Source organism: Aulonocara stuartgranti (assembly GCF_965226115.1).
Source record: "Aulonocara stuartgranti genome assembly, chromosome: 12".
NCBI lineage: Eukaryota > Metazoa > Chordata > Actinopteri > Cichliformes > Cichlidae > Aulonocara > Aulonocara stuartgranti.
Window position 1 is genome coordinate 2,352,457 of NC_138948.1, and position 25,732 is coordinate 2,378,188.

At 45.5% G+C, this 25,732-nt stretch overlaps 3 protein-coding genes across 4 annotated transcripts in view; all 3 read right to left on the bottom strand.

Annotated features, from left to right (window-relative positions):
- LOC309719139 (GTPase IMAP family member 8-like) overlaps positions 1 to 25,732 on the bottom strand; it is a 286,835-nt gene that overhangs the window by 194,834 nt on the left and 66,269 nt on the right. The gene's annotated exons all lie outside the window — the stretch shown is intronic.
- Positions 524 to 19,405, bottom strand: fbp2 (fructose-1,6-bisphosphatase 2). 2 transcript variants are annotated; one of them, XM_082555064.1, is made up of 7 exons: positions 18,978 to 19,402; positions 17,811 to 17,973; positions 8,794 to 8,886; positions 7,841 to 7,981; positions 6,655 to 6,792; positions 4,142 to 4,261; positions 524 to 923 (listed from the first exon to the last, which is right to left on the bottom strand). In XM_082555064.1, the coding sequence occupies exons 1-7, from the start codon at positions 19,148 to 19,150 to the stop codon at positions 738 to 740; spliced, it is 1,014 nt and encodes a 337-aa protein (XP_082411190.1). In that variant the 5' UTR covers positions 19,151 to 19,402; the 3' UTR covers positions 524 to 737. The 2 variants fall into 2 exon arrangements, with proteins under 2 accessions (XP_082411190.1, XP_082411191.1); XM_082555065.1 differs by lacking the exon at positions 7,841 to 7,981 and having other exon boundaries at positions 18,978 to 19,405.
- Positions 19,858 to 24,769, bottom strand: LOC309719144 (fructose-1,6-bisphosphatase 1-like). Its single transcript, XM_082555056.1, is given in 8 exon segments — positions 19,858 to 20,457; positions 21,732 to 21,851; positions 22,022 to 22,159; positions 22,261 to 22,401; positions 22,614 to 22,706; positions 23,162 to 23,324; positions 23,994 to 24,168; positions 24,171 to 24,769. Coding segments are annotated over 8 exon segments (1,290 nt in total). The 5' UTR covers positions 24,439 to 24,769; the 3' UTR covers positions 19,858 to 20,265.

Here is a 25,732-nt window from a genome sequence, read left to right on the forward strand (position 1 = left end):
CTCATCCAAAGACGCCTCTAACATACGAGCAGGGGGAGCCAGCAATCAAACCAACAGCCTTGTGGTCAATAGATGAGGCTCTTTACTTCAAACCACCAAATATTTCAAGTATAAAAAGCACCTAAAAACTACACTTCATGACTGATGATCATTATTGACTTCTACTGGTTGATTACCAGATGTTAACAAGGATGAAACCTCAGTTAACATTCATGCTAGCAACATTATGGTGATAGCTTTAGATTACAAAACAAAAACCCAGCTGATTACTGTCGTACTGGTTCGTGGTATTTTAAGGCCAACTGTTAAAGATATGTGAATTCTCACTTTTCTATTTTATTTATTTATTATTTATTTAGCACTAAATAACCACAGTGGCCTCTGCAGCTGGAGGATGCTGGAAGCTAAAGGCCCTGCGATCGTGCAGAGGAAACCCTAAAATCACACATCCCTCTGAGCACGTGGCAACAGTCAGAGGATTTTTGCTAAAAAAAAAAAAGAGTCAAAAACAATGATACCCGGATTCTTTCTGGTGTCATATTTCTTTGTTTTTATGCAGCATATATGACCCAACACAGGCGCTTTCATAAATCATGATGTCACAGTTAATAAATCTAATTATTTATTTAAGGTTAAGCTGAATATTTAGCTGTTACCGTTAAAGCAGAAAACATCAGGTCACGACTGTGAGAAAACCACATTTTAAGAATCTTCAGCCAATCGAAGCTCCCGCAGCTTTATGAGAACTTCTTGACGAAGGACAGGTACTCGTTGACGTCATCAGGTGAGCCGACGACAAAGGGCACCCGCTGGTGGAGCGATTCAGGCTGAACGTCCAGTATCCTCTGAGTGCCCGTGGTGGCGAGGCCACCGGCCTGCTCGATGATGAAGGCGATGGGGTTGCACTCGTAAAGCAGCCGCAGCTTCAAGGAGAAGAAGAAAAAAAGGACACACTTGCGTTAATATTGAAAAGATCAGCGCAGCTGTTTACAGCTAAAGGTCACAGCTGGAATCTGAACCGCTGAATCATTTCTAAAGATGGTAAATATTCACTCTGAGACTGATAACCACCTCACAGTGCAGCCGAGGCTCACAACAGCACGTTTCCAGTTTTGTGTAGCTACAGTTTGCAGATGACCACCAACATGTCGCAGGCGATCATCAGGACAGACTCGTGTTCATGTGTAGTTTTTAATTATCACGGATAAAAAGCTGAATGCGTGCTGGACTCTGGACACGCAACAAACAGGATACGAACCCCAGACTAACAATCAGAGGCACCAATAACCTCACATAATACACGCACAGGTCCCTGCGCGATCTGTTGTCATCTAAGTGATGACGCATGAACCCTGCATCCGGGTCCAAATGTTTATTAAGGCTGTTGTGTTTTTATCATGTTTTAATGCTTCGTATCTGTTTAACCTGAACAAGCTCCTGTTAACTTTTACCGAGTGGGAAAAAGTTAGCGTTCATCCTCCAGCTTCACTGTGTTTATCCTCAGCTGCTGTTATTGTTCTATATTTCTATATTGTGTATTTTGTTGTACAGTTATCTTATTTTCAACTTTAATTTATAAATTTTATCTTATTCTTTTCCAGTTAAATTTACCCTTCATTCTAATTTGTTGTTGTACAGTTATTTCAACTTTAATTTATGTATTTTATTATATTGTTTCCTAGTTAAATTTACCCTTTTTCATTTCCATATTTATTTCCTATCCTATTCATAGTCTTTTTTTTTCTTTAGGTCACAGCAAAGCATTTCACTGCATATCGTACTGTGTATGTGACAAATACGATTTGAATTTAACGTAGCTGTGTCGCTAGCGATCACGTAGCACATCATTATATAGCAGCTAGCCCAACTTCAGTAACCCTACAAACGTCACTGCTGTTTAGTTTCTGTCTTCATTTATGTTGGAAGTGATAGCAGAGCTGTACGTTTGAGTTCCTTCATAAATCTCTCAGTCAGAACATGCTATATCATGTTTAGCTGGAAGCTAGTGAGCTAACTTCCTGCTAACTTCTAACTCTGTTAAATGTAATAAATCCTGTTTTCATGGATGCCTGGATGTTAAACTTTGTTACACCTGGTAAAGCAGCAACGCTGATCATTTTATTAAAGATGAAAGAATTTAGACAGTTTTTAACTCTCATTGATGCCGCAGTGTTTGTGTGACTTTGGGCCCTGAAGTGGCGATTGGACCCGGAAATAATGACGTCAGACTTAAAGCCTGGATTCTGTTTCTGAGACACGCTTGTTTCTTTGACTCTCACATGTAGTGGGCTGATTCCTGGCAATATTAGAGAATGACAACAAGAAAAAAGGAAGAAAATTCTCTCAGAATTGGGAAGTGGAGTAGTTTCTTAGTTTTTATTGTGGCTGCATTTCCTTTTCTTGTGTCCATCAAATCCACATAAACCGTTTCTGATTCGTGACCTTTCAACCGCCACTTGACCTTTAGGAAAGCCTTCTCCTCTTTCTTCACAGCTGAGCTTTGGAAAGGCGTCCGTCCCACAGCGCTGACTTATGAAAAACCAGAACGCAGTGCATTTGCTCGATTTGTGGGGCAATAAAACTGCTGTGCAGATTCACACATCTGGTGATTGTCCAGCACACAGAACTTCACCTCCAAAGGTCATGTAGAGTGTCTTTATTGGAGCGCTATGGCACGCTGACAGCATGTGTTTTATCCCCACTACAAGCTCTCAGCTGGAGCATTTGATCTAGTGTAAGGGGCGATCGTGGCTCAAGAGTTGGCAGTTCGCCTTGTAATCGGAAGGTTACAAGGTTGCGGGTTCGAGCCCCGGCTCGGACAGTCCCGGTCGTTGTGTCCTTGGGCAAGATACTAATCCCATGTTTGCCTACTGGTGGTGGTCAGAGGGCCCGGTGGCGCCAGTGTCCGGCAGCCTCGCCTCTGTCAGTGCGCCCCAGGGTGGCTGTGGCTACAATGTAGCTGCCATCACCAGTGTGTGAATGTGTGTGTGAATGTGTAAAGCACTTTGGGGTCCTTAGGGACTAGTAAAGCACTATTCAAATACATTTACCATTTAGTGTTTTATATATTTGTATTTGTTACATTCAGCTATATACATCAGTCAGATCAGAATTCAGACACCTGCTTGTGAAAGACATTAACTTTTTGATGGGGGGCATGTTTGGGAGTTTACGTGGTGCTTTTGTTAAGCATTAAAAAAATACCCTAAATTTGGCCAAAATGTGAAAGTTTTTTGTTTCCAGGTTACTTTTAAATGCTCTTCGTCAGTATTTCAATAATAACACCGGCAGTGAACGAGCAGGTCGTGACTATGTGCTGAAACTAGAAAGTCTGAGTTTCATATTCCCGTCTTCACTGCAGTGCACAGGTTTGTTCACAGCTGCCTGCTGCCTGTGATTTCCCCTGTATTCAGTTTACATCTTATAATATATTAATCATATGTTAAGAGTTATTATTTGCTGCTGTTTTTGAAACTGGCGCTCAGCAGCTGTAGCTCGTGTTTGCCCAGGAAATAATGGTGGAAATATGAGAGATGTTGTGTTCGAAGCGCTCACAGAGGGAAGCTGCCTGGATGCACACTGACACATGAGGTTTGTGGGTTTTCTTTACCACCAGTCTCTGCTGCCTCTGAGCTTCATTTATCTCAGGACAACCTTGGATTAGTCCACGGACACATCCACGGCAGTGTCTGGTCACACGTCACAGTCAGAGTCATTTCATTTTGGAGCAAAAACTTCAATCAAACTTTTGGAGTTAAAACAAATTTAAAACTGAAACACACATTTGTTTCTTCTTTTGTGGAGTGAACCCATTAAAGGGGACCTGCTTTGCTCTTCACACTGTTACTGATGCGTGCTGATACTAAACACAGCCAAAGATTCAGATAATGAGTTCAGTGTATAAGCAAGAAATCCCCGAGAGCCAAAACCTCAGACCTCAGACTGCTCTGAAAACTTTTTTTCCTCTTCTGGGCTCTGCGTGATGTCAGTGAGAGTCGATATCACTTTCATGTCAGGCACACCTGCTACACCAAGGCCCCGTGTAAGATAAATAAGCATTATTCTGATTGGTAAATCATGCAAAGCCACTCAAAAGCACAACGAGTCCCCATTGAACAGCTGCAGCCTTCTCAGTGGTTACCTTTCCCTTTGGGCTCTTCTCATTGGCTGGATACATGAAGATCCCTCCGTAAGCGATGGTGCGGTGAATGTCTGAGACCATCGAGCCCACGTATCGCGCTCCGTAGGGCGAACTGCCGTCCTGCAGGAGAGAAATTCATCTTAAATGTCACTAAACTAAATGTGACTTTCACATTTTCTATGCTCCACATCACATTTTGGTTTATTTTAAGAAATAAATTTAAACACACAGATTCCATTAGCATTAGCATTAGCATTCCCAGAGATTCTGTGACCTTTACAGTTTTCCCAGTTTGTGACTGGTATTTTATGTTGGCTGATTCTTGGATGTAAAGCGTTAGTTTATCTACTTCCTGTGGTCACTGTCAAATAACTGTATATTACAGATATTACAACCATTTAAAAACAAAGAGCTGTAGAGCAACAGCGTCATGTGACCAGCGTGTCACCGTGGCACACCTGAGTTCAACACTCCAGCTTTATCACTACGAGTGCATTTTAAAAACTGACCTGTAAGTAACGTCTGAATGAAATGACTTTGTGATTAAATATTCTTCTCAGTGAACTTTATTCTCAGAATTTGTTGTTTAACAGGTTAAAATGTGACGACGTCATGTGACGCGAGCAGTCGAAGGTGTGTGGAGTTCCCACCAAGCGAGGTTCGTGTTCTGACCGGCACGACATGATGTAGAGTCATGTGCCTGCTGAGTCACATCCCATAAGGGTGGGTGTGTGTGTGTGTGTGTGTGTGTGTGTGTGTGTGTGTGTGTGTGTGTGCAAAGTAAAGCAGGGCTTCCCAAACATGACACACGATCAAAACGAAAAGAAAAGAAAAAAATCCACCTCGAGCGAAACTACCTAAAATAAAATAACGAAGTCACAAGAAAGAGCAGCGAGCAGAGAGTGAGGGGAAGTTATCGAGGGTGTGACGTGTGAACGTATGATTTATGATCTGAAGCATATTAATGCTGAGAGACGTCCTGAGCAGCAGGGGTGCTGATCTGGGAGCAGTGATCAGGGCGAGTTTTGTTTAGTGTTGAAATCTGGTCACCTGACTCTGTACGGCTGCTCCGCTGTAAACAAATAAAGCTTTTTCAAATGCAGACGTTACATTTGTGAACGATCCTTCATGCAGGTGAGAAACTGACGGGTTTAAAAAAGGAGCAGAGACTGAAAACTTCCCTGCGCGGCATTCAGAAAGTGTTGATTTCACTTCAACCTCGTGACTGAAGATCTGCTGTTTCATAAAGAAACAGAGTGTGAGTAACTCTGTGGTCACTGACGGATTGTGCTGGCTCATGATGCGCTGTGTGAAGTGTAATGTGAATGAATGAGTGTTCACGGAAGAGATATTAGCAGAAAATCTGCTGTGACGCAAACTCGGCCTGATGGGAACTGCAGCGTGTGCAGAATGGACTTTTACAAAAACACAAAACCACCCTCGAATATACCCACCTTAGTGTGTGTGTGTGTGTGTGTGTGTGTGTGTGTGTGTGTGTGTGTGTGTGTGTGTGTGTGTGTGTGTGTGTGTGTGTGTGTGAACATGTAAGAGTGCTAGTTTGTTATGGTAGCGTTACATTTAATACACATAATCCCACAGAGGTTGTTTTCCTATAGATTCGTGTGACGAGACGTCATCCTGTAGCTGCTGTGTGGAGTTTCTTGGTCTTTGTGTTTGAAACCAAACCCACGAAGCGTCGACAGAGTCATGTCTCACACGTGACACAATGCACCACTTTTAATTTGAGTTTTCAGTTATTCTAAAAGCACATAGGAGGGTTTTGTTTTGCTTTTTAGGAAAAATCAAAGGCAAAGGAAACTGAAATGAGAAAACGAGAGCATCAGCGAATCCCGGGCTGATGAAGAGGACGCTCATGACAAGCGCAGGCTTCACAAAGTGCTGAGTGTGCGTGTGCAGGCAGAGTTTCCAGTTGAGAAGCTGCTGCAGTTTCCTGAGGAACAGGATGTGCACTCACATTAGCTGTTTCACCATCCTGCAGCTCAGCTGACCGACCTACAGCCTGACCGACCGGTCACGCTCCACTGACTGCCCGTCACATGTTTCAGGGCATAGGTAACCTCTACCTGCTCTCGCTACACAAATGCATTGAGAGTCTTTTACTGTAAATCACCCAGAATGCACTGCATGTGCATATAGGGTTGAAGTAATTTCTCCAACAAGCAAATGAAATGGTTTTATTGAGCAAGTCTAACAGTGAAGTATACACGTACCATAACACTAGACTGACCAACAAACATGTTCTCTGTGCCTGTGAGTCTGTAAATGTGTTCTAGCCCTGCGGATGCTTCGTCAGGACTCACATGACGAGTGCGAGCAGCTGCTTGTGTGTGAACTGTGGCTGCAGGAGTGTTAGATTCAGCTTTGAGCCCGCAGACCTGAACAGATGCGCTGTGGGTCGATAGCTCGCATTTCTACTGCAGCTTCAGTTAAAGGTATCACATTTAAAACCATCAACGCGCTCTAAGTAAGTGGGACGCCGTGCGCGCTCTTACCTCGGGGTACTTCTTGTGTTTGAGGTATTCATTGATGGAGGGGTGGAAGTACTTGGCGTAGCCCTCGTTCAGACTGTAGATCTTCCCCTTGGGCTTGATCCTCACGCTCCTTTCAGTCAGGATGAACTCGCCGACGCCCTGATAAGAAAACAGTTAGACGTTCAGTGGAAACAATAGAAATGATCAGGATAGAAAAACATCAGCAGAAGTGAACCAGCGCCAAAGGGTCAAATCCAGATGTTAGCCAGTGCCTTCCTTTAAGAGCAAAATCCTCAGGTCGAAGAGTTCAGGTGTTTAAATTACAAAGTCAAGGTGCCGCATTACACACGACTGTAAACACTGATGATACAACATTACTCTCTCCAGCTGTCGAGACCTCCGGAGGTTTCTGGACTAAATTCTTTTTCCTACATTTCTGTTTGCATCGAGACTCATTTCTTCAACGATATCATAACTAAACCTGCTTTTTAAAAAGGCTGATCAAAATGTTTTTAAAGACCAAAAAAACTCAATATCAAAGAAAAAGTGAAGTTTATTGAAAAGCTGATTAATCAAAGTTCTTCACTAAACAACAAAAGACAAAAACACAAAGCAGGACGTGATGAAGGACGCAGGCTGAAACAGGAAAACTCACAGAAGGAAAACAGAGAGAGGGAGACGGGACTCGTGCGCTCACTGAAGAACGAGAAACAGGAAGCATCAGGTGAGAGGAATAAAAACACTCAGACAGACAGGAAGTAAAACAGGAAGCATCAGGAAATTTGCATATTTGAGACAAGAAGACCCAAGATGCTGAAAAATGATGAGAAGATGTGTACGTGATCTTTGTTTAGACTCTTTTTACCTTTGAAACCCAGAATGTGACACGAGTGAGATGATGAAAACTGATTTAATCAGAGATGAGGTGCCAGAAACATTGTGGCAAAGCTAAAAGGATTGACGTGTGTCTACAGTCCTGTGATTCCACTGTGCAGATGTGCCTCACGAGGGATGATTGACAGCATCGTGTCTGCTTTCTTCGGCAGAAACAATAAACCAGAGAAACGGGAAAAGCACGACTGTGAGGGATTAACCACGAGTTAATGAGATTATCACTGACACAAGGAGCCATGAGAGAAAAGGGCCCTTCAGGTAACGTCACGTGGCGCTCTGTGGAGGTGTGGAAACCTGTGACCGCAGTACTCACAGGATCGAGCGTGAAGAAGTTGACCCCGGCGCCTGTGCTGAGGGCCACCAGGGTGGCGCTGCCATAGAGGGCGTAGCCAGCGCACACGATGTTGTTGCCCTGCTGCAGGGCGTCTTTCTCGGTGGGCTCCCCCTCTGAGATCTGAACATCACAGCAGGGAAAAACAACAGCAGACCTGAGAGATTATCTGCAAACTGCTCACAGACTGAGTGCCTCAGTGGACAAAGACTGTAGCATCCAACCAAAAACTCACAAACTGACATCAGATTAACGTTTTTCTCATTTCAGAATAAAACATGTGGATGAATCACACCAGGGTTCATGGTATAAACCTCACGCAGGCCTGTCTAGGTGTTGTGCAATGTTGAAAAAGCTCAGCAGGCTGCAGCTGTAAATAATCAGAAGCGCTCAGAAGCCAGGTTTAGCTGGGCAGCAGCGCCCTCTTGTGTCTGCAGGATGTTACTGCACCTCGACCCTGCAGAAATCTGAAGTTTCTGAAAATCCCAGAAGCCTTTAAAGACTCAAGGTGTGTTTGAGCAACATAGATGGTTCTGTTACAGACGGCAGCTTCACAGTATGAGAACATTTCCTGGATTTTGAAAAACGTGGTAGCGGAGTGATCGATAAAAAGGCGTGTGGTGGGAGACGCAGGAAATCTTAATATTTAAATAGGAATAAAATCAGTGTGGACACTGTGTGTCCTGTTATTACTGCACAGCATCATTGATGCGCGACTGTTTACCCAAGTAACTAATAAGTAACTTAATAGCACAAAAGCTGTATAATGAAAATATATTTAAAGTAATCACAGTAAATGTACTCAGACATTTTACTGTTGATGGTTTGAAATACTTGTGACTTCATTCAGTACCAGGATTTGGCTGTTTTCCTTGACTCGGGAGCAAAATGTTTGTGATGCAGATGATTCGGCGAGACTCTGAGCTCAGACTCACCCGTTTGTAGATGGCGAATATGGTGCCGATGGACGCCAAGCAGTCGATGTTACTGGAGCCGTCCAGAGGGTCGAAGCAGACCACATACTTCCCCTGTGGAGAAACACACTAAATAATGAAATATGACGATAATAATAAATTAATTCCAAATAAAAGTGAATGAGTCATGCAGCCATCTAAAACCAGTGCTGGGGGTGAGGGGCAGAGACGGGAAGTAAACAGGAAATAGACTGGAATCATATTATTTCAGAATAACGTGTTTATCACTCAGTGTGCTGTATTAATGCGTCACTACAGCCACTGAAAGAACCAACACGTCCCACATATTTGATCACATGACTCGCTCACCACTGGAGCCGGTGAGCGATTAGTACAGAACACGGCCATCCACCTGCATCTAAAGGTCAAAGGTCACTCTTGAGGATGCCAATGTTCACATGTTGGACAGAGAAGACAGATGGTTTGAAAGAGGAGTGAAAGAAGCATCTATGTCCACTGTGAACGCCATCTGTGAACAGAGGGCGGGGCTTATGACACCAACCGTCTGTCATCTATAATCCAGTTTTGAGATCGTTCCCAGACGCCTGAACGCCCACTCACATCCTGGGCCTGGGGCTGGGCTTCACCTGCAACCTTGGCTGATTGTGACCTACACCCGTTTTCACACCGTGGCAGTTAGGTGGAGGATCAATAGGGGGTCCATGACCCTCTTGGGGACACTCCCACAGGGCTTTTGTCTCCGAGCTCCTTAGACAGAACATGCATGATGTCATTCAAACATCCATGTTGGAGCCAAGTCCAGGCCAATAATTTCACTCAGTTACATCATGCCATATTTAAGTATTTGTCATGATCTTTAAGTTTCCATTATAATCTTGATCATTTTATGTTATAATGTAATATGCTGTGCTCCATAAATTAATCCTGCTTTATTAGTCTGTTGTTGTTGTAAAGTGTTGGTAGATGTCGTAAAGGGGTGTGTATTTGGCCCGCATGCGGAGGGGTGTGGGTAAAAAAGGTTAGGTAAGCAAGCAGGACGTGGAGCAACAGTTTTTCTGACCGTCGCCGTTTTAATGTTATTTTTTGGTTGTAACATAAAGGAAATATAAACGGAGCGCCCACCAGAGGCATTTGTTTTGTACCTTTCGATTTGTTTGGAAAATAAATGTTTTGCCCCTTTTCTCCTTCGCCTCGTTTTTTTTGCTACCGGAAGGCATCCAAGCGACTGAACAAGAGCACGAGTCAGAAACTTTACGTTCTGCAGAAGCGGCAAAGAAGGACCGAAGGCTGCCGCTACAATAGTCAGAAAAACTGCTCCGAAAGTGAGAGGATTACGCACGCGTCACCGGCGCACAGAGTTAATCGGCCCGCGGCGCGGCAAGGGAAAACGGGACGTGAAAGAGGATGCGCTTAAGTCTTCCCGTGTTTTCCGGATCCTTTCGGCAGTAAGAAAACCCCGCATCTGAAAAGTAAGAGGCTGTGCCTGCTTTACGGTTTGTGAAAATTCCTGTATGGTTAAGTGGTACATGGCCTGTGTAAAGGATTAATTGCATTGAAAGGTTTATGCCAGCGCAATTAATATGGAGCAGCAGGAAAAAAGAGTTTCCAAGCCAACTTTTAAAGCACAAGAGGAAAAGCTTCAGCATCTTAAAGTGACAAGGAAAACCAAGTTGGGTTACCTTACTAGAAAGATAAAAGAGATTGAGGAGCTTATGGAAGATGACGGCAATTTTGAGGAAGTGGCTGTTAAGTTAGCCACTGACTTCTCAAAAATATATATTGAGTTTTGTGAAAACAACGATACAGTTAAAAATCACTTGACTGAGTCGGAACTTCTTCATGATCAGACACAGTGGTATGAGCCAAAGGCTAGCTATTTGAGAAGTTTTGTGGAGAAAGTAGAGAGATGGTTAAAACGAGTGGAAATGCAAGCAGATGAAGCAAGAATGGTTGATGCTGAAGTTGAGCCTGCAGACAGTGCTTCAGCAATTTCGTCCAGACGCAGTAAAGCACATCGAAGCAGTCGAACCTCTTCTGTTGTGTCTTCGACCACATATTCTGCCAGGCTAAAGATTGAGGCAGAGAGGGCTGCTCTGGTAGCACGTGCTGAGGCATTAAAGCAAAAGATGGAGATTGACAGACAAGAAGCTGTTCTTAAGGCAAAAAGGGAGGAATGGGAGTTGCAAACAGCTATTGCTGCAGCTAACGCAAAGCTTGAGGTGCTGACTGTGAAGGAGCCAGCCCATAACACTTCTGCTGACTTGGTCAACAAAATGGCTACCTGCCAAAGAGCTCCGGGCCAAAGTATTGGGGCCAGTTTTGGTTTGGTTCAGCCAGAACATGGAGATGTCGGTCGAGAATGTGAGTCGGAGGTAATGCAGGGCTCAGAAAGGAGTAGCAGGCTTCCTCATCCATTGAATAAGAAGGATAATAGCCAGTCTATTACTAGTCAAGGCAGGATGGCTGATGTTAAAGACTTGTTGGATGTCATGAAGCGACAAAATGAGATTACAGAGCTCCTAGTAAAACAACAGAAAGCATCCACTCTCCCTCCTTTGGATGTTCCAGTATTCAGTGGGGATCCACTGGAGTTTGGGTTTTTTATGAAAGCGTTCGAGCATGGGATTGAGGAAAGGACAGACAGCAATAGAGATAGGTTGCGCTTCCTGGAGCAGTTCACCCAAGGGAGACCCAAGGTTCTTGTTCGTAGCTGTTCGCACATGTATCCTGACAGGGGCTACGCTGAAGCTAAGAGGCTTCTGCGCAAGCATTTCGGGGATGAATATACTATTGCCTCAGCCTACATTGAAAGAGCTCTAAAATGGCCTGTAATCAAGCCAGAGGATGGTGATGCACTGACGGAGTTTGCTATGTTCCTCACTAGTTGCTGTAACACAGTAGACAGCATGGAGTACATTGAGGAGATGGATAGCCCTACTAATATGAGAACAGTCATCTCCAAGCTTCCTTTTAAATTAAGGGAAAGGTGGAGGGGTTTCGTCTGTGACATTCAAGAACGTACAGCAATGAGAGCTAGATTCGCTGATCTGGTCAGTTTTGTAGAGAAGCAGGCAAAGATCGCTTCTCACCCATTATTTGGCAACATTCAGGACACCACTTTGTCTAGAGACAAGGGCAAAGCAAAGGTGTGCAGAGAGAATGCTCTGAAATTCAAGGAGAGGGAAAGCATCTTTGCTACTAATACAGCACCTGTATTAAACAGTGCAGAGCAGACAAAGAGGGAAAGGGAAAATATAGGCCCTACAGGTGGAAGACAGTGTCTTTTCTGTCATAAGGGAGGGCATAACCTCAGTACCTGCAGACTCCTCAAGCAAAAGCCTCACAGAGAAAGGCTTGATTTCCTCAAATCAAAGCGCTTGTGTTTTGGTTGCCTGTCACAGGGGCATCTGAGCAAAGGCTGCCAGCAAAGACACACGTGTGAGACTTGTTCTCAGAAACATCCCACCATTCTGCATAAGGAGCAGTACTCTTCTCCTGATAGTGACAGTAAAAGTATCAGAGAACCAGCAGCAAGTTTTTCTCCAGCAGCAGGCAGTGAAACATGCGGTTGTACCGGGGCTGGCAAAGCAGTCTGTGCACTCTCAATTGTGCCTGTGAAGGTCAGATGTTCAAGGAGCAACACAACAGTTGAATCATACGCGTTCTTAGACCCAGGAAGCACTGGAACCTTTTGTACAGATGAGCTGATGAAGGATTTACAGGTCACAGGAAAAAAGTCCAACATTCTGCTCCGCACTATGGGAAACGAAGCGACAATCAGTACTCATGTCGTTAAGGGTCTCGAGGTCAGTGGTTTGGATGAGGACAACTTTTTGAAGATTCCCCAGGTTTTCACACAGGCAGAGATTCCAGTAACAAAGGAGAACATTCCACAACAAAGTGATGTGGACAGATGGCCTTATTTGAAGGAGGTTCAGCTCAAGCAGATTGATGGAAAAATTGGTATGTTAATAGGCACGAATGTACCAAAGGCGCTTGAGCCCTGGAAGGTTATCAACAGTGAGGGCAACGGCCCATATGCTGTAAAAACTGCACTAGGCTGGACGATTAATGGACCTCTGCTAAGAGAAGAGGGTATTGCTCAAGGAGCTGTTGAGTGGCCACCGGTGATGGTGAACAGGATATCGGTGACAAAGCTAGAGGAGCTCTCGCAGCAGCAAATGAAGTACGACTTCCCTGAGCATGAGTTATCTGAGAAAATGGAAATGTCAGCCAGAGACAGACAATTTATGGAGTCTGTGTCACTGTCAGTGAAGCAGGTTCATGGTCACTACATCATTGGCCTTCCTTTAAAGAACAAGGGGGCTGCATTTCCAAACAACCGTGTTGTGGCGGTACAAAGAGCAGAAGGCCTGAAACGGAGGCTGTTAAGAGACAGTGAGTTTCATCAAGAGTACACAAAGTTTATGACAGAGACACTGGAAAGGGGCTATGCCGAAGAAGTTCCTGTGGCAGAAACTTGTAAAAGTGGTAGCAGAATATGGTATCTCCCGCATCATGGGGTCTACCACCCAACCAAGCACAAGTTGAGAGTGGTATTTGACTGTGCATCCACGTATCAAGGCATGTCACTGAACTCCCAGCTGTTGCAGGGGCCAGACTTAACCAATTCCCTCATAGGTGTTTTAATGAGGTTCAGGCAGGAACCAGTTGCCTTCATGTCTGATATTGAAGGCATGTTTCATCAAGTCAGGGTTCCCGATGAAGATGCTGATCTGTTGAGATTCTTGTGGTGGCCACAGGGAGATCTTGGTAAAGGCCTCAAGGAATACAGGATGGTAGTTCACTTGTTCGGTGCAACTTCTTCACCAAGCTGTGCATGCTATGCGCTGCAAAGGTGTGCTGAGGACAATCAGGCGAGGTTCAACCATGTTGCAACGAACACTGTTCTAAGGAACTTTTATGTGGATGATTGCCTGAAGTCTGTCAGCACTGAAGAGCAGGCAATCTCACTGATTCGGGACCTCAGGGCTTTGTGCGCTGCAGGAGGTTTCAAGCTCACTAAGTGGATTTCCAACAGCAGAGCGGTGCTTGCGTCTATACCTGAGGATGACAGGGCTAAAGAAGTCAAGGAGCTTGATCTTGAAAGGGACTGCCTCCCTATTGAAAGAGCTTTAGGGGTTCAGTGGTGCGTGGAGTCTGACACGCTGAAATTCAGAGTTCTGGTTGAGAGCAAACCACTCACAAGGAGAGGACTGCTTTCGATGGTAAGCACTATATATGACCCACTTGGGATTTTATCCCCTCTGATCTTGCCAGTGAAGCACATCCTGCAAGAGCTAAGCAGAACAAAGCATGCATGGGATGATTTCATGCCAGAAGCTCTGTCTCTGCAGTGGCAACAGTGGGTCGGCAGTTTACACCACTTAGCTAGGTTTGAGGTAGACAGATGTGTGAGACCAGTCAACCTTGGCAAGATCTCTTCGGCTCGACTTCATCACTTTGCCGATGCTAGTGAAAGGGGGTATGGCATAGCCACATATCTGGTTTCAAAAAACAATCTGAACCAGCCACATAGTGCTTTCATTATTGGTAAAGCCAGGGTTACACCATTGAAGCCAGTTACCATACCACGACTCGAGCTTACTGCTGCAGTGGTGGCAGCAAAGATGGACAGGATGGTAAGAGCCGAACTGGAGTTGGAGTTGGAGGAGTCTGTCTTTTGGACGGACAGCACGTCGGTGATTAAGTACCTCAAGAATGAAACAGCAAGGTTTCGTACGTTTGTTGCCAATCGAGTTGCTGCCATCAAGGATAGATCAGCTGTCTCTCAGTGGAGATATGTGAACACCTCGGCCAATCCTGCAGACTTTGCTTCAAGAGGGCTCAGTGTTGGTGCCTTTCTCAAGGCAAAGACATGGATCATGGGTCCAGATTTCATTTTGAAACCAGAAATGGAGTGGCCAGAAATGCCCGACAGTGTATGCCAGCCAATCTGTAATGACCCAGAAGTCAAAGAAGCATCAGTATATGCTCTTGTGGTTGAAGAAGCTGCAGACGCCACCTCTCAGCTCATTCATCATTACTCAAGCTGGCGTCGGGTTAAAAGAGCCGTTGCATGGGTCCTGAGATTAAAAGGTGTGCTGAAGCTTCTTGCTCGAAAGAGGAAGGGTTTAAAAGCGAATCTCTATGATGGAAGATTGGAGCAGGAGAAGCAAATGACACACTTCAAGGCTAACCTTCCCATCTTGCCACTTTCTGTGAGTGACATGGCCGAGGCGGAAGTGGAGATAGTGCGCTTCAGTCAAAGGCAGCGGTTTGGCAAAGAGATTGCCAAGCTGCAACAAGGAAAGACAGTGTCAAAGGATAGCCCTCTTTGTCAGTTGTCGCCAGTTGTACAGGATGGCATTCTGAGAGTGGGTGGCAGATTGAGCAGATCTAGCATGCAAGAGGAGTTAAAACACCCTGCAATCTTGGCTAAGGATCAGCATATAGCCACTCTCATTCTCAGATCTACTCACGAGGATCTTGGGCATTGTGGCAGGAATCATGTCCTGTCAAAGGTACGGCAGAAGTACTGGATACTAAGATCTCATGCTGCTGTCCGGAAGATTTTGTCCCGGTGCGTCGCCTGCAGACGGCATAATGGGAAAGCGGCAAGTCAGATCATGGCAGATCTTCCTACTGAAAGGCTCACGCCCGATGAGCCACCGTTCACAAGTGTCGGTGTGGACTACTTTGGTCCCTTCGAAATCAAAAGGGGTAGGTCCATGATCAAAAGATATGGTGTTGTTTTTACTTGCTTGACAGTGAGGGCTGTGCATATTGAGCTGGCAAATTCGTTGGACACGGACTCTTGTATTCATGCATTGCGGAGGTTCATTGCTAGGAGGGGACAGGTTCAGTTGATGCGTTCTGACAATGGAACAAACTTTGTAAGTGCAGAGAGGGAGCTGCGGGAAGCAGTGCGTGCTTTGGATAATGCAAAGATTCAAGAAGCCTTGTTGGTTAAAGGCATCACATGGATATTCAACCCCCCTGCTGCCTCGCATTTTGGAGGAGTTTGGGAGCGGCAGATACGGTCCATACGCAAAGTGCTCAGCTCCGTTGTGGAGCAGCAGATCCTTGATGAGGAGGGTCTGCACACACTGCTGTGTGAGGTAGAGGCGATTATCAATAGCCGCCCTATCTCAAGAGTCTCTACCGATCCGAATGACCTGGAGGCCTTGACGCCAAACCATTTGCTTTTGATGAAAGCCAAAACTCCACTACCTCCTGGAGTATTCAGCAGGAGCGACTTGTACTCAAGGCGTAGATGGCGGCAAGTCCAGTACTTGGCGGATTTGTTTTGGACACGGTGGATCAAGGAGTATCTGCCAGACTTGCAAAGGCGACAAAAGTGGGCCCAGCCACAAAGAAATATCAGTCAAGGTGATATTGTTCTCGTCGTGGATGATTCCGCTCCAAGAAATTCATGGCTAATGGGTCGAGTGATTCAGACGTTTGAGGATGCCAAGGGTCGGGTTCGTCAAGCCAAGGTGAAAACCAGCAAAAACATTCTCCTACGACCTGTGGCGAAGCTTTGTGTGCTGCTAGAGTGTGATATGTAGCGCCCCTTTTACATATTACTCAAGAGACAGCGGTAAAGGCTGGTCTCCTACGGCGAGTCATGTGCTTGAACCTCTGACTCCATTCCCTAATCTCCCCAACATACACACATACACGCATCCGCGAAGACATGTTCCAGCTTAAGAAGAGTTCCTGCTGTAACAAGACAAAATGAAGTTTCTGTTGGAATAAGGACATTAATGTGCCATATGAGCAGTTAAAGTACTTTGTATATTTGTCTGTTCGTTATCTGAAAGGTTTGATTTGTTGTTCTGAACAATATATAAGTGTATGTATAAGAGTAATTGTTTTGTGGCTCACAAGAACAATTAGGGGCCAGGATGTTGGAGCCAAGTCCAGGCCAATAATTTCACTCAGTTACATCATGCCATATTTAAGTATTTGTCATGATCTTTAAGTTTCCATTATAATCTTGATCATTTTATGTTATAATGTAATATGCTGTGCTCCATAAATTAATCCTGCTTTATTAGTCTGTTGTTGTTGTAAAGTGTTGGTAGATGTCGTAAAGGGGTGTGTATTTGGCCCGCATGCGGAGGGGTGTGGGTAAAAAAGGTTAGGTAAGCAAGCAGGACGTGGAGCAACAGTTTTTCTGACCGTCGCCGTTCTGACCGTCGCCGTTTTAATGTTATTTTTTGGTTGTAACATAAAGGAAATATAAACGGAGCGCCCACCAGAGGCATTTGTTTTGTACCTTTCGATTTGTTTGGAAAATAAATGTTTTGCCCCTTTTCTCCTTCGCCTCGTTTTTTTTGCTACCGGAAGGCATCCAAGCGACTGAACAAGAGCACGAGTCAGAAACTTTACGTTCTGCAGAAGCGGCAAAGAAGGACCGAAGGCTGCCGCTACAATCCAGATCCAACAGCTGTCGTTCAGGAGTTTCACTCGTCCACCTGCGATGTTGTGGGTGATTAATACAGTTAGAGCCATAAATCTGTGCACAAAGGAACATTTCTTTTTTCTCTGTAACTCCGGACTGTGGACATCCGCCGGTACAACTACTCCTCAACCTTAAATTTCATACTCTAACTGAATTCTTCTGCCATAATAAATCAATTCAAGTGTGAGAAATCTGACTGAGTTTTAAGCTAACAGCACAAAGCTGTATTGTGCTGACTGAATTTAATCTGAGTGCTGTGATTATGAGACACGGACCGACTGTCTGGTTTAAAATGGTGACAAATTAAAAGAAAACCTTGAAGCTTGTAAAGTAGCTCGATGCTCCACAGCTCGGCTCCTCGTTGTGCAAAATCTTCTCTTCATACTGAGCTGGATCTCCCCGGCTTAGATGTGGTGAGGTGTCACACCAGTCCTGACTGACTGGACGAGGTCACGCCCATCACCACAGATGTGATTCATCAGAGGATAAAGATGGACTCACCTGTGAGGGTGGAACAGAGACACCTGGCTGTGAGGTGGCTGCTTACCCTCTTCTCCTGGGGGGTGACGATGAGCTCCTTGTTCTCCTCAGACACCATGCAGCAGGTGCTGTAGGAGGCCTGCAGCATGTTGATGACCAGGTCGTTCGACAGCACGTCCAGCTTCTTCACGTCGTCCCCCGTCACGTTCACAGCGCCCGCCAGACCCTGCCTGCACGGACCAATCAGCAGCCACACGTTAGCCACGCCCACACACAGGACACCTGACTGAGAGCAAACCTGCTCACATCCGGCTGAGCAGAGAAATTCAGTTAGTCACAGAAAAATTCATTATTGCATTTTCCCCCACAGTGGTTTCTTCAACTGGAGATCACGTGTGAAGCGAACTCCATTCACTGAGCTGTGATTGGTTATGTAAGCTCTCTGATGATGATGCTTTCTTCACGGGCGGGCACGATGTCAGCAGGCGGTGCTTTGGGATCCTCACGAGCTCCGCCTGCAGCTTTAAACAAACCAGACACACTAAACTGTAAAGCGGGCTGTCAGGGTCACGCCTGCGACCCCACATTGACCTGAGGCGAGCTGCACCACTGACACTCCTGCACAATGTGACATACATGGACACTTTTTATTAAGATATCCAATGAAAAATGATGACATGTCTTCAGAAAAACGAGCTTTGTTTAATTAAATGTGGTAAATGTTTCCAGTCGGTCGGACCAGCAGATCTGTGACTTCACACTAAATCATTTTATGCTTTTATGATTTGAGCCATTTGTCCAGATCTTAAAATCGCTGCTCTGTTCACACTTCAGTCGTGAAGCGGACCAACTCGGACCCTCAGATGGGCTTGTTTTGGCCCCGGAGCCGCGTGTTTGACACCCCTGCCCTTAAAGAATTTTAACAATGCGCACAGCTCCGTCCTTTCACTGCACGACCTTTTATTAAAGTCACGATTAGAGTGTTGAAATCACACAAAGCTGTGTGTGCTGCTTTGACTGCAGCGGTGCGACCTTTATCCAGCACAAAGCCTCCGTTCATTCTTATTGTGCAGTGTTGAAATCAGAGGAGATTTATCTGTGACGGCTCCTACACTGAACACAAACAGCCAGTCGCTCCACCAGCTCTGTGACGGAGGCCGACCTCCAACAGCAAAGTTCACGCACAGCTTTGTCCCTGCATGCTGAACTGTCTCTGTACGTAGGTGATACTCACAGGTGGGCCAAGCCTGCCTTACGCACAGCAGATGAAATTGCTTTGATGGCCGTCAGCATGGCGTTGATGAGCTGGGTCAGCTCACCCGTCGCCCCTTTAGCCTGGCGCCCCGTCTCGATGACAAACCGGGTCAGGGTCCATACGTCCGTCTCAAACGCCGACTGGTCCGACATGCCGGATCCTGGTTCTTCTGTCCTTCCTGCTGGGCAGCAAGCTACGACTGAGCCTCCTCATTATGAGCCTCGTCCTTTACGTGCCCAGAACTGTGAAGCTGAGCTGATCTATTTGTGAGCGCAGCCGAGTGGAAGAGCGGGTGTGTAGGTGGTGTCGGGTGTCAGCTGCAGACTGGCACGCTTTAATCCTGCACAACACTTTTATCAGCTCTTTAATTCATTTAGGCAACAGGTTTACAGGCTGTTTGACAACAGGCGCCCGAGGCTGGGGTGACGTGGCAGCTCTTTGGGACGTTTAACCTCACATGAACCTGACAGCAGGTCTGCAGCAGATTCTAAACATGCATCCAGGTTTACAGTCAAAAATAATCACGGCTGACTTCGAGGTTAAGGTTTAAGACACTTCAGCTGCTACAAAAAGAAGCTGAAGTATTTGTTTCAGTTTGATGTTGTGTGTCTTTGTGTTACAGGCTCGGGGACACAGATTCGATTCTGCAGCCGTGTTTTAGCACAACAGCAGATCAAGTGAGCTTTAAATGTCAGTCGGCTCTCTGAGCTTCAGCTGACCCCGGCTTAAAGGTCGACTCCACTGAAATAAGTATCTTTGAACTTTAGCCTCTAACTTGAAGATTTCAAGATATTATCGAGGGACACAAACTGAATAACTGTGAGATGATGACACACGTCTGAAATGATCAAACACTCACTCGTTCTTATCATTTATTGAGAGACTTCATTGTTCCAAACAGCTGTTATTTCACATAATAAAAGAATCGCGTTTGGTTGCAAAGAGGCTGTTTTTGGTCTTTTGCACATCTGGAATGTGTCTTTGATTTAAGGCACAACTGGAGGTAAACTGAGGAGCAAAGGTCTCAGACTGAAGTGCGTTTGTGTGTTTTGGCACATTTTTGGTCTTTGGTAGCTTTTGTTTGGCAGTATGTGAACTTATGAAGCACCGCTTAAAAATGGGAGCGCTAACGTGGCATGAAAACACCGTGCCTCCAAATCTCTTCACATTTTTGGTCTTTAAAACCCATTTTTACATAAAAACCATCATTACAGAGGCGGTAACGTGCATCCCAACAGGAGGACCGCTGTGTGAGTCCCGTGCGGTCTCACTTCTTGGCGTGTTTCTGGCAGATGGCGATGTACTCCAGCACGTCCTCGCTGGAGCCCATAGCCACAGGAGCTCTTTGGTGGATGCTCTCAGGCTGGATGTCCAGGATGTTCTCGAAGCCCGTGGAGGCCATGCCGCCTGCCTGCTCCATGATGAAGGCCATGGGGTTGCATTCGTACAGCAGGCGCAGCTTTGAGCGAGAGGGGAGGGAAGGTGTAAGTGCTCATGAGAAAGTCTGGAAAACTCACAGGCTCGTTCAGCATTTTAGTGCTTGAAGGAAAAAAATTGAGAAGTCACAAATGAACACTGGACCAGGATTTTCTAGAAGAGATCATTCCTCCTGTTCATGTAAAGATCTTCTTTTTGTGCTTTAAATGTAATCGACAGTCTGCTACAATAGTTCATAAACAGGCCTTTTGGTGTAATTTCATATATATATCACATTTAAACTGTCAGATGTGTTTTTTGGTTTTAGGCACCGTTACAGAGGAGCTGCTGAATCCTCCTGAATGACCAAAGTTTACTAAATGGTTTTTCTCCAGTATGAGTCAAACTATCGGCCAGCTCAGGTCAGGGGGGCGTTTTCCTGCAGACCTCTGGCTGTACCGGCTTCACTTTTCAGAACCAGGAACCAGAATGTCAAAGTGAGCAAGCTGATTTCATCAGCCATAAATAATACCTGCCAGTTAGTGCAGAGTAACAGACTGAAATGCTCATTTAAACCAACGTAACCGAAGCACAAACTACTGGAAATCAATTCTATTCAGTTTTATTTATACAGCGCCAAATTCAACAGTTGCCTCAAGGTGCTTTATATTGTAAAGTCGACCCTACAATAATACATACAGAGAAAAACCCAACAATCATATGATTGTTAAGTGCTATGAACAAGCACTTAGGCGACAGTGGGAAGGAAAAACTCCCTTTTAACAGGAAGAAACCTCCAGCAGAACCAGGCTCAGGGAGGGGTGGGGCCATCTGCTGTGATTGGTTGGGGTGAGAGAAGGAAGACAGGATAAAGACATGCTGTGGAATGATCTGTAACTCACAGCAGGTCAAAGTTTCTGTCAGATAATTCAAATAGAAATGCTCCAAAAAGCACCGACAGCACCAACACTTCAAATCTGTGAAGGCGGACAGCAAACCCGTCGCTCAGCTAACTGGACTTTAAACTTTACCAGAGTGGGTGAGTTTAAAAACCTATATTCTAACTGCAGCTGAGTGACAAACTATCGACCCCAAACCATCTATGTACCTGCACAAAAACACTGTAGACATTAGTTCTGCTTGTAATCATTTGTAATCATCTGTGGGAACTGAGCTGATTTTGATCCCAGCCTTGAGGGGCCAATCGAGGAACTCAAGTTTTGACACGTTTTCCAAGTTTTTTTTAAGGTGCTACAGCATTGATGTCACGGACGCCTACACTGCATCCATCTTTTACATACAGCTGCAGGACCTTACCTTTCCCTTGGGGCTTTTCGTATTTCCTGGGTATAAAAAGATCCCTCCATACATCAGCGTTCTGTGCACATCTGCCACCATGGAGCCAATGTAGCGGGAGCCATAGGGCTCACTGCCGTCCTACAGGGGCGTCAAAAACAACATCTGCTTAGTGACGAGGTCTACGGTAAAAATACATCAGTGTGCACTATTAGTATTTAGTGTTTATTGTATATCCAGCATGTTTGTGGATACTGCTGGAATGTATAAATTTCCCCCTGGAGACAAACATGTCTGGACACCTGCGTTACCTGAGGGAACTTCTTGTTCTGCAGGTACTCTGTGACAGCAGGGTCAAAGTACTTTGCATAACCTTCATTCAAGCTGTAAATCTTCCCTCGTTTCTTCATCTTCACATCCCGCTCGACCAGTATGAACTCCCCGATCGCCTAAAGAGCAAAAAGCAGTAACAACAAAAACATGTTTGTAGATAAAATCAGTTTGCAGCTTTTCTATGTGGAACACGCAAAACCTTCAAAAGAGCGCTAACCGGGTCGAGCATGAAGCAGTTGACTCCCTGGCCGGTGGAGAGCACTACCATGGCGGCGCTGCCGTAGAGGGCGTAGCCCGCTGCCACGAGGTTCCTGCCGGGCTGCAGAGCGTCCTTCTCACAGGGCTCATCATCTGTGGTCTGAGGGAAACGGCATCAGTCGTGTCATTATTGATTCTGTTGCCTGATTCGACATCAGTGGAGCGTTTGCATTAAAATCAGTTTAGTCCCTGCTTTAAACATCTACAAGTGATGCAGCTGTAAAATCCAATACAAACAGTTTGCCAACACTTTAAGTTTTTAAATCAAGAACAAACCAGTTTCATCATAAGCTCTTAACCCTGTGCTAGTACCTTTTTGTAAATGGCAAAGATGGTGCCAATGGAGACGAGACAGTCGATGTTGGAGGAGCCGTCCAAAGGATCAAAGCACACGATGTATTTCCCCTGAAGAAGCAGAAAAACATGCAGTGACTATGTGACGTGTTATATACAAGAGTTACTTCTACAAAGAGGCGTCTCAACAGCTGCCTTGAAACGCCTCCGGGCAGCGAATCTGAGGCCTTATCTAATTTCACTGATCACCTGATGATCACCGAATCTGACTGTATCTATGCAACTGTCAGATGTCATAGAAAATAGTTGGTTTCTGAGTTTGCTCCAAAGGTTTTACAAAGCAGATTTCCCCTGGACGTTACACTCGGATGATGTGGAATTCACTGTTAAAGGAACTTTTAAAAAGGTCAACTTAGAAATATCTGAATGATCCGTCTCAGTTTTCAGAAAACGTCCCACACAAATAAGATCAGGTTTTTCAGGCTCGGTGGGTTCTTAGAGGAACCTGGAGCGTTAAACCCGGTTAGGCTCAAAGTCTCAAATATCTCACCTGGTCTCACACTTACCCTCCTGTCTGGCTCCACTATGATGGCTTTGTCATTCTCTTCAGACACCAGCACGCAGGAGCTGAACGATGACTTGAGCATGTTGATGACCAGATCGTTGGACAGGATGTCCAGCTTCTTCACCTGATCGCCCGTCACATTGGTGCTGCCGGCGATGCCGTAACTGAAAAAAGCAAAAACAAGTGAGCGTGAAAAGTTCACACACACACACACACACACGCACACACACACACACGCACACACACACACACACACACACACACACACACACACACACACACACACACACCAGGTAGTAACAAAGCAGTAAGCCTGCCTGAGTGAAACTGCTGGGACTACTTGCGGCTGCTCTGGATACTGAACAAAGACGTCTTTGTGTGGAATTAAATGACAGAGACTTCCTTGTTTCCATCAGACTGGATAAATAAGAGTAACAGAAGCGTGACGCTGCACTTCTGAAACACTCGTTACTCCTCTGAGACGCAGTTCTGCAGGAACAACATGCAACATGTTCTCTTACTTCACATAAACCAGCGGAGATGGAGAAATAAAGACAAATGCAGAAGTGAGCAGGAGCTGGCCCGTTCCCCGACTGGTTCGGGGTTAAAAAAAAAAACAAGTACCCCAGTAATAACCACCTGTGGACCGAAGCATGTCTCATAAAATGGGCGTGTCTGTTCCAGGTATGCGCTTTCTGATTGGCGCAGAGACCCTGGAGCCCTGCGTGCCGCTGAGGGCTTTACACAGCGCTGCATTCAAGTACGGAACAGTGCTGGCAGGGCCGTAACGGCTACTTCCAAACCCAACGGCGTGTGTAACGTGGCTCACTCACAGGTGGGCGATCCCAGCTTTGCGCACAGCGCTGGAGATGGCCTTCACCGCCGTGCACAGCGAGTTGAGCAGCGTGGTCAGCTCCCCCGTGCCTTTGGCCTTCCTGCCCTGCTCCATGACGAAGCGGGTCATGGTGACCACGTTGGTGTCGAAGGTGCTGCTGTCGGACATAGTGCCGGTGAGTCGCTGGAACTGCGGGTTTGAGGAAACTCTGCAGGATTTAAATGCGGCAGCAACGCGGAACTGCGCGTGGACAGCCGTGGGGGGAGTGTATGTAGCGGAGAGGTGTGGCCCCGCTGTGCACACTGAGCGCTGCAGCGATGACACGATAGTGTTACAAACACAAGGATGTGAGCAGAACAAAGAGAGCTGCACAAGCCCGAGTCCAGACTTTTGTTCCCTGAGAGCGACAGCCCGACACAGATACGAGGAGTGCGGACACGCATTGTTTCTGCGCACGATAGTCAGCGTTTACATTCCTCTTGCGCACACGAACTTTTCAGCGCGTTGCCCTGGATTTTCTCTTTGGAAAGATTAGTGGCTCCAGAGACGCTCGCATGCTCATTTCATACCTCATTTCATAACTTGTGCAAATCAGCTGGAGTCATAAAACCATCAGGTCGAACAGAAGCGTGGGAGTGAGGATCTGAACTCCTGAAACTCCAGCATGCAGAAAACACCGAGTCAAATGAAAATGCTTCATGCAAACATGAAACTGTACAACATGCTGTGAGTCAGGGCGAAGAGGCTAAAACAAGCCAGTGCAGAGACAGTAGTGCTCATGTCCAGTATGTGGTACGATGAGCTTCCAGTTAGAACAGTTTTAACGTCTGCAGTGTTTTAACGCTGAGGTTGAAAGATTTTTCTAAAAGTCACTCCAATGCTGTCATGTCCTTATTGTAAGAAAGTCTCACCTTCCTCTTGAACACTTCAGTGCGATTGTGACACTTGAAGATGCTGCAATGGAGCTGAAAACCGTTTTTACCACATACCGCTGAAGACACACAAGCAAGCTGTCCATCATGTGTTTCAATAAAACCGATGAAGAAAGGCAAAATGTGACGAAGCTGCACATTCAATAAAATCCAACATGTGCGCCCGTTTGCACGCACACACGGAAACACAAGGATGTTTGTGTAGTTTAGAAGAGACCGAATCAAAACCGTGGAGGAAATCTGATCTTCCACAAAACAGTTTCCCAGAGTACTAACATGTATCTGGGGTCACGCTGTCAGAAGATAAAGATATGGGAACAGCTCAAACATACCTGTATGTTGAATCGTTGCTTCACAGAGAAACACTGGTGACATTTCAGACCCATAAATCTGCTTTTCAGTTCAGTGCAGTGGAATAAACTCACCGAATCTCAACACAAATATAACTCATAATAATTGATTTTCACTCAGGGCAGACTGTGTATGCTTTACCTGACTGTTAAGTGAAATGAAAAGAGTCAGATGAAGCACTCTGTCTTATAACCTTTCAGCCTTTAATCTCACGTGGCTCTGTAACATACAGTAAACTTCACTGCTGACGAGCTCTGTGACCTCAAAGTACTTCAAGCAAAAATGATCTCTGTAAGCTTAAAACTGGAAACAAACACTAGGAGCTCATCACCATCTCCAGGCTTTATCTAACTGAGCTGTTTACTTGGTGATGAGACAAAACACTGACAGTTCAGGAACAGCAAACACACTTTTATAAAAATCTACTATGACTGACTGTTTAATAGTCCTTAAG

Excerpts from the sequence above, each read along its gene's own strand:
- fbp2 (XM_082555064.1), bottom strand. The coding sequence starts at position 19,150 with ATGTCGGACCAGTCGGCGTTTGAGACGGACGTATGGACCCTGACCCGG. Across the intron at positions 17,974-18,977 it reads AAGGCAGGCTTGGCCCACCT|GCAGGGTCTGGCGGGCGCTG; the intron begins GTGAGTATCACC and ends TGGTCCGTGCAG. Across the intron at positions 924-4,141 it reads AGAAGAGCCCAAAGGGAAAG|CTGCGGCTGCTTTACGAGTG; the intron begins GTAACCACTGAG and ends TTCTCCTTGAAG.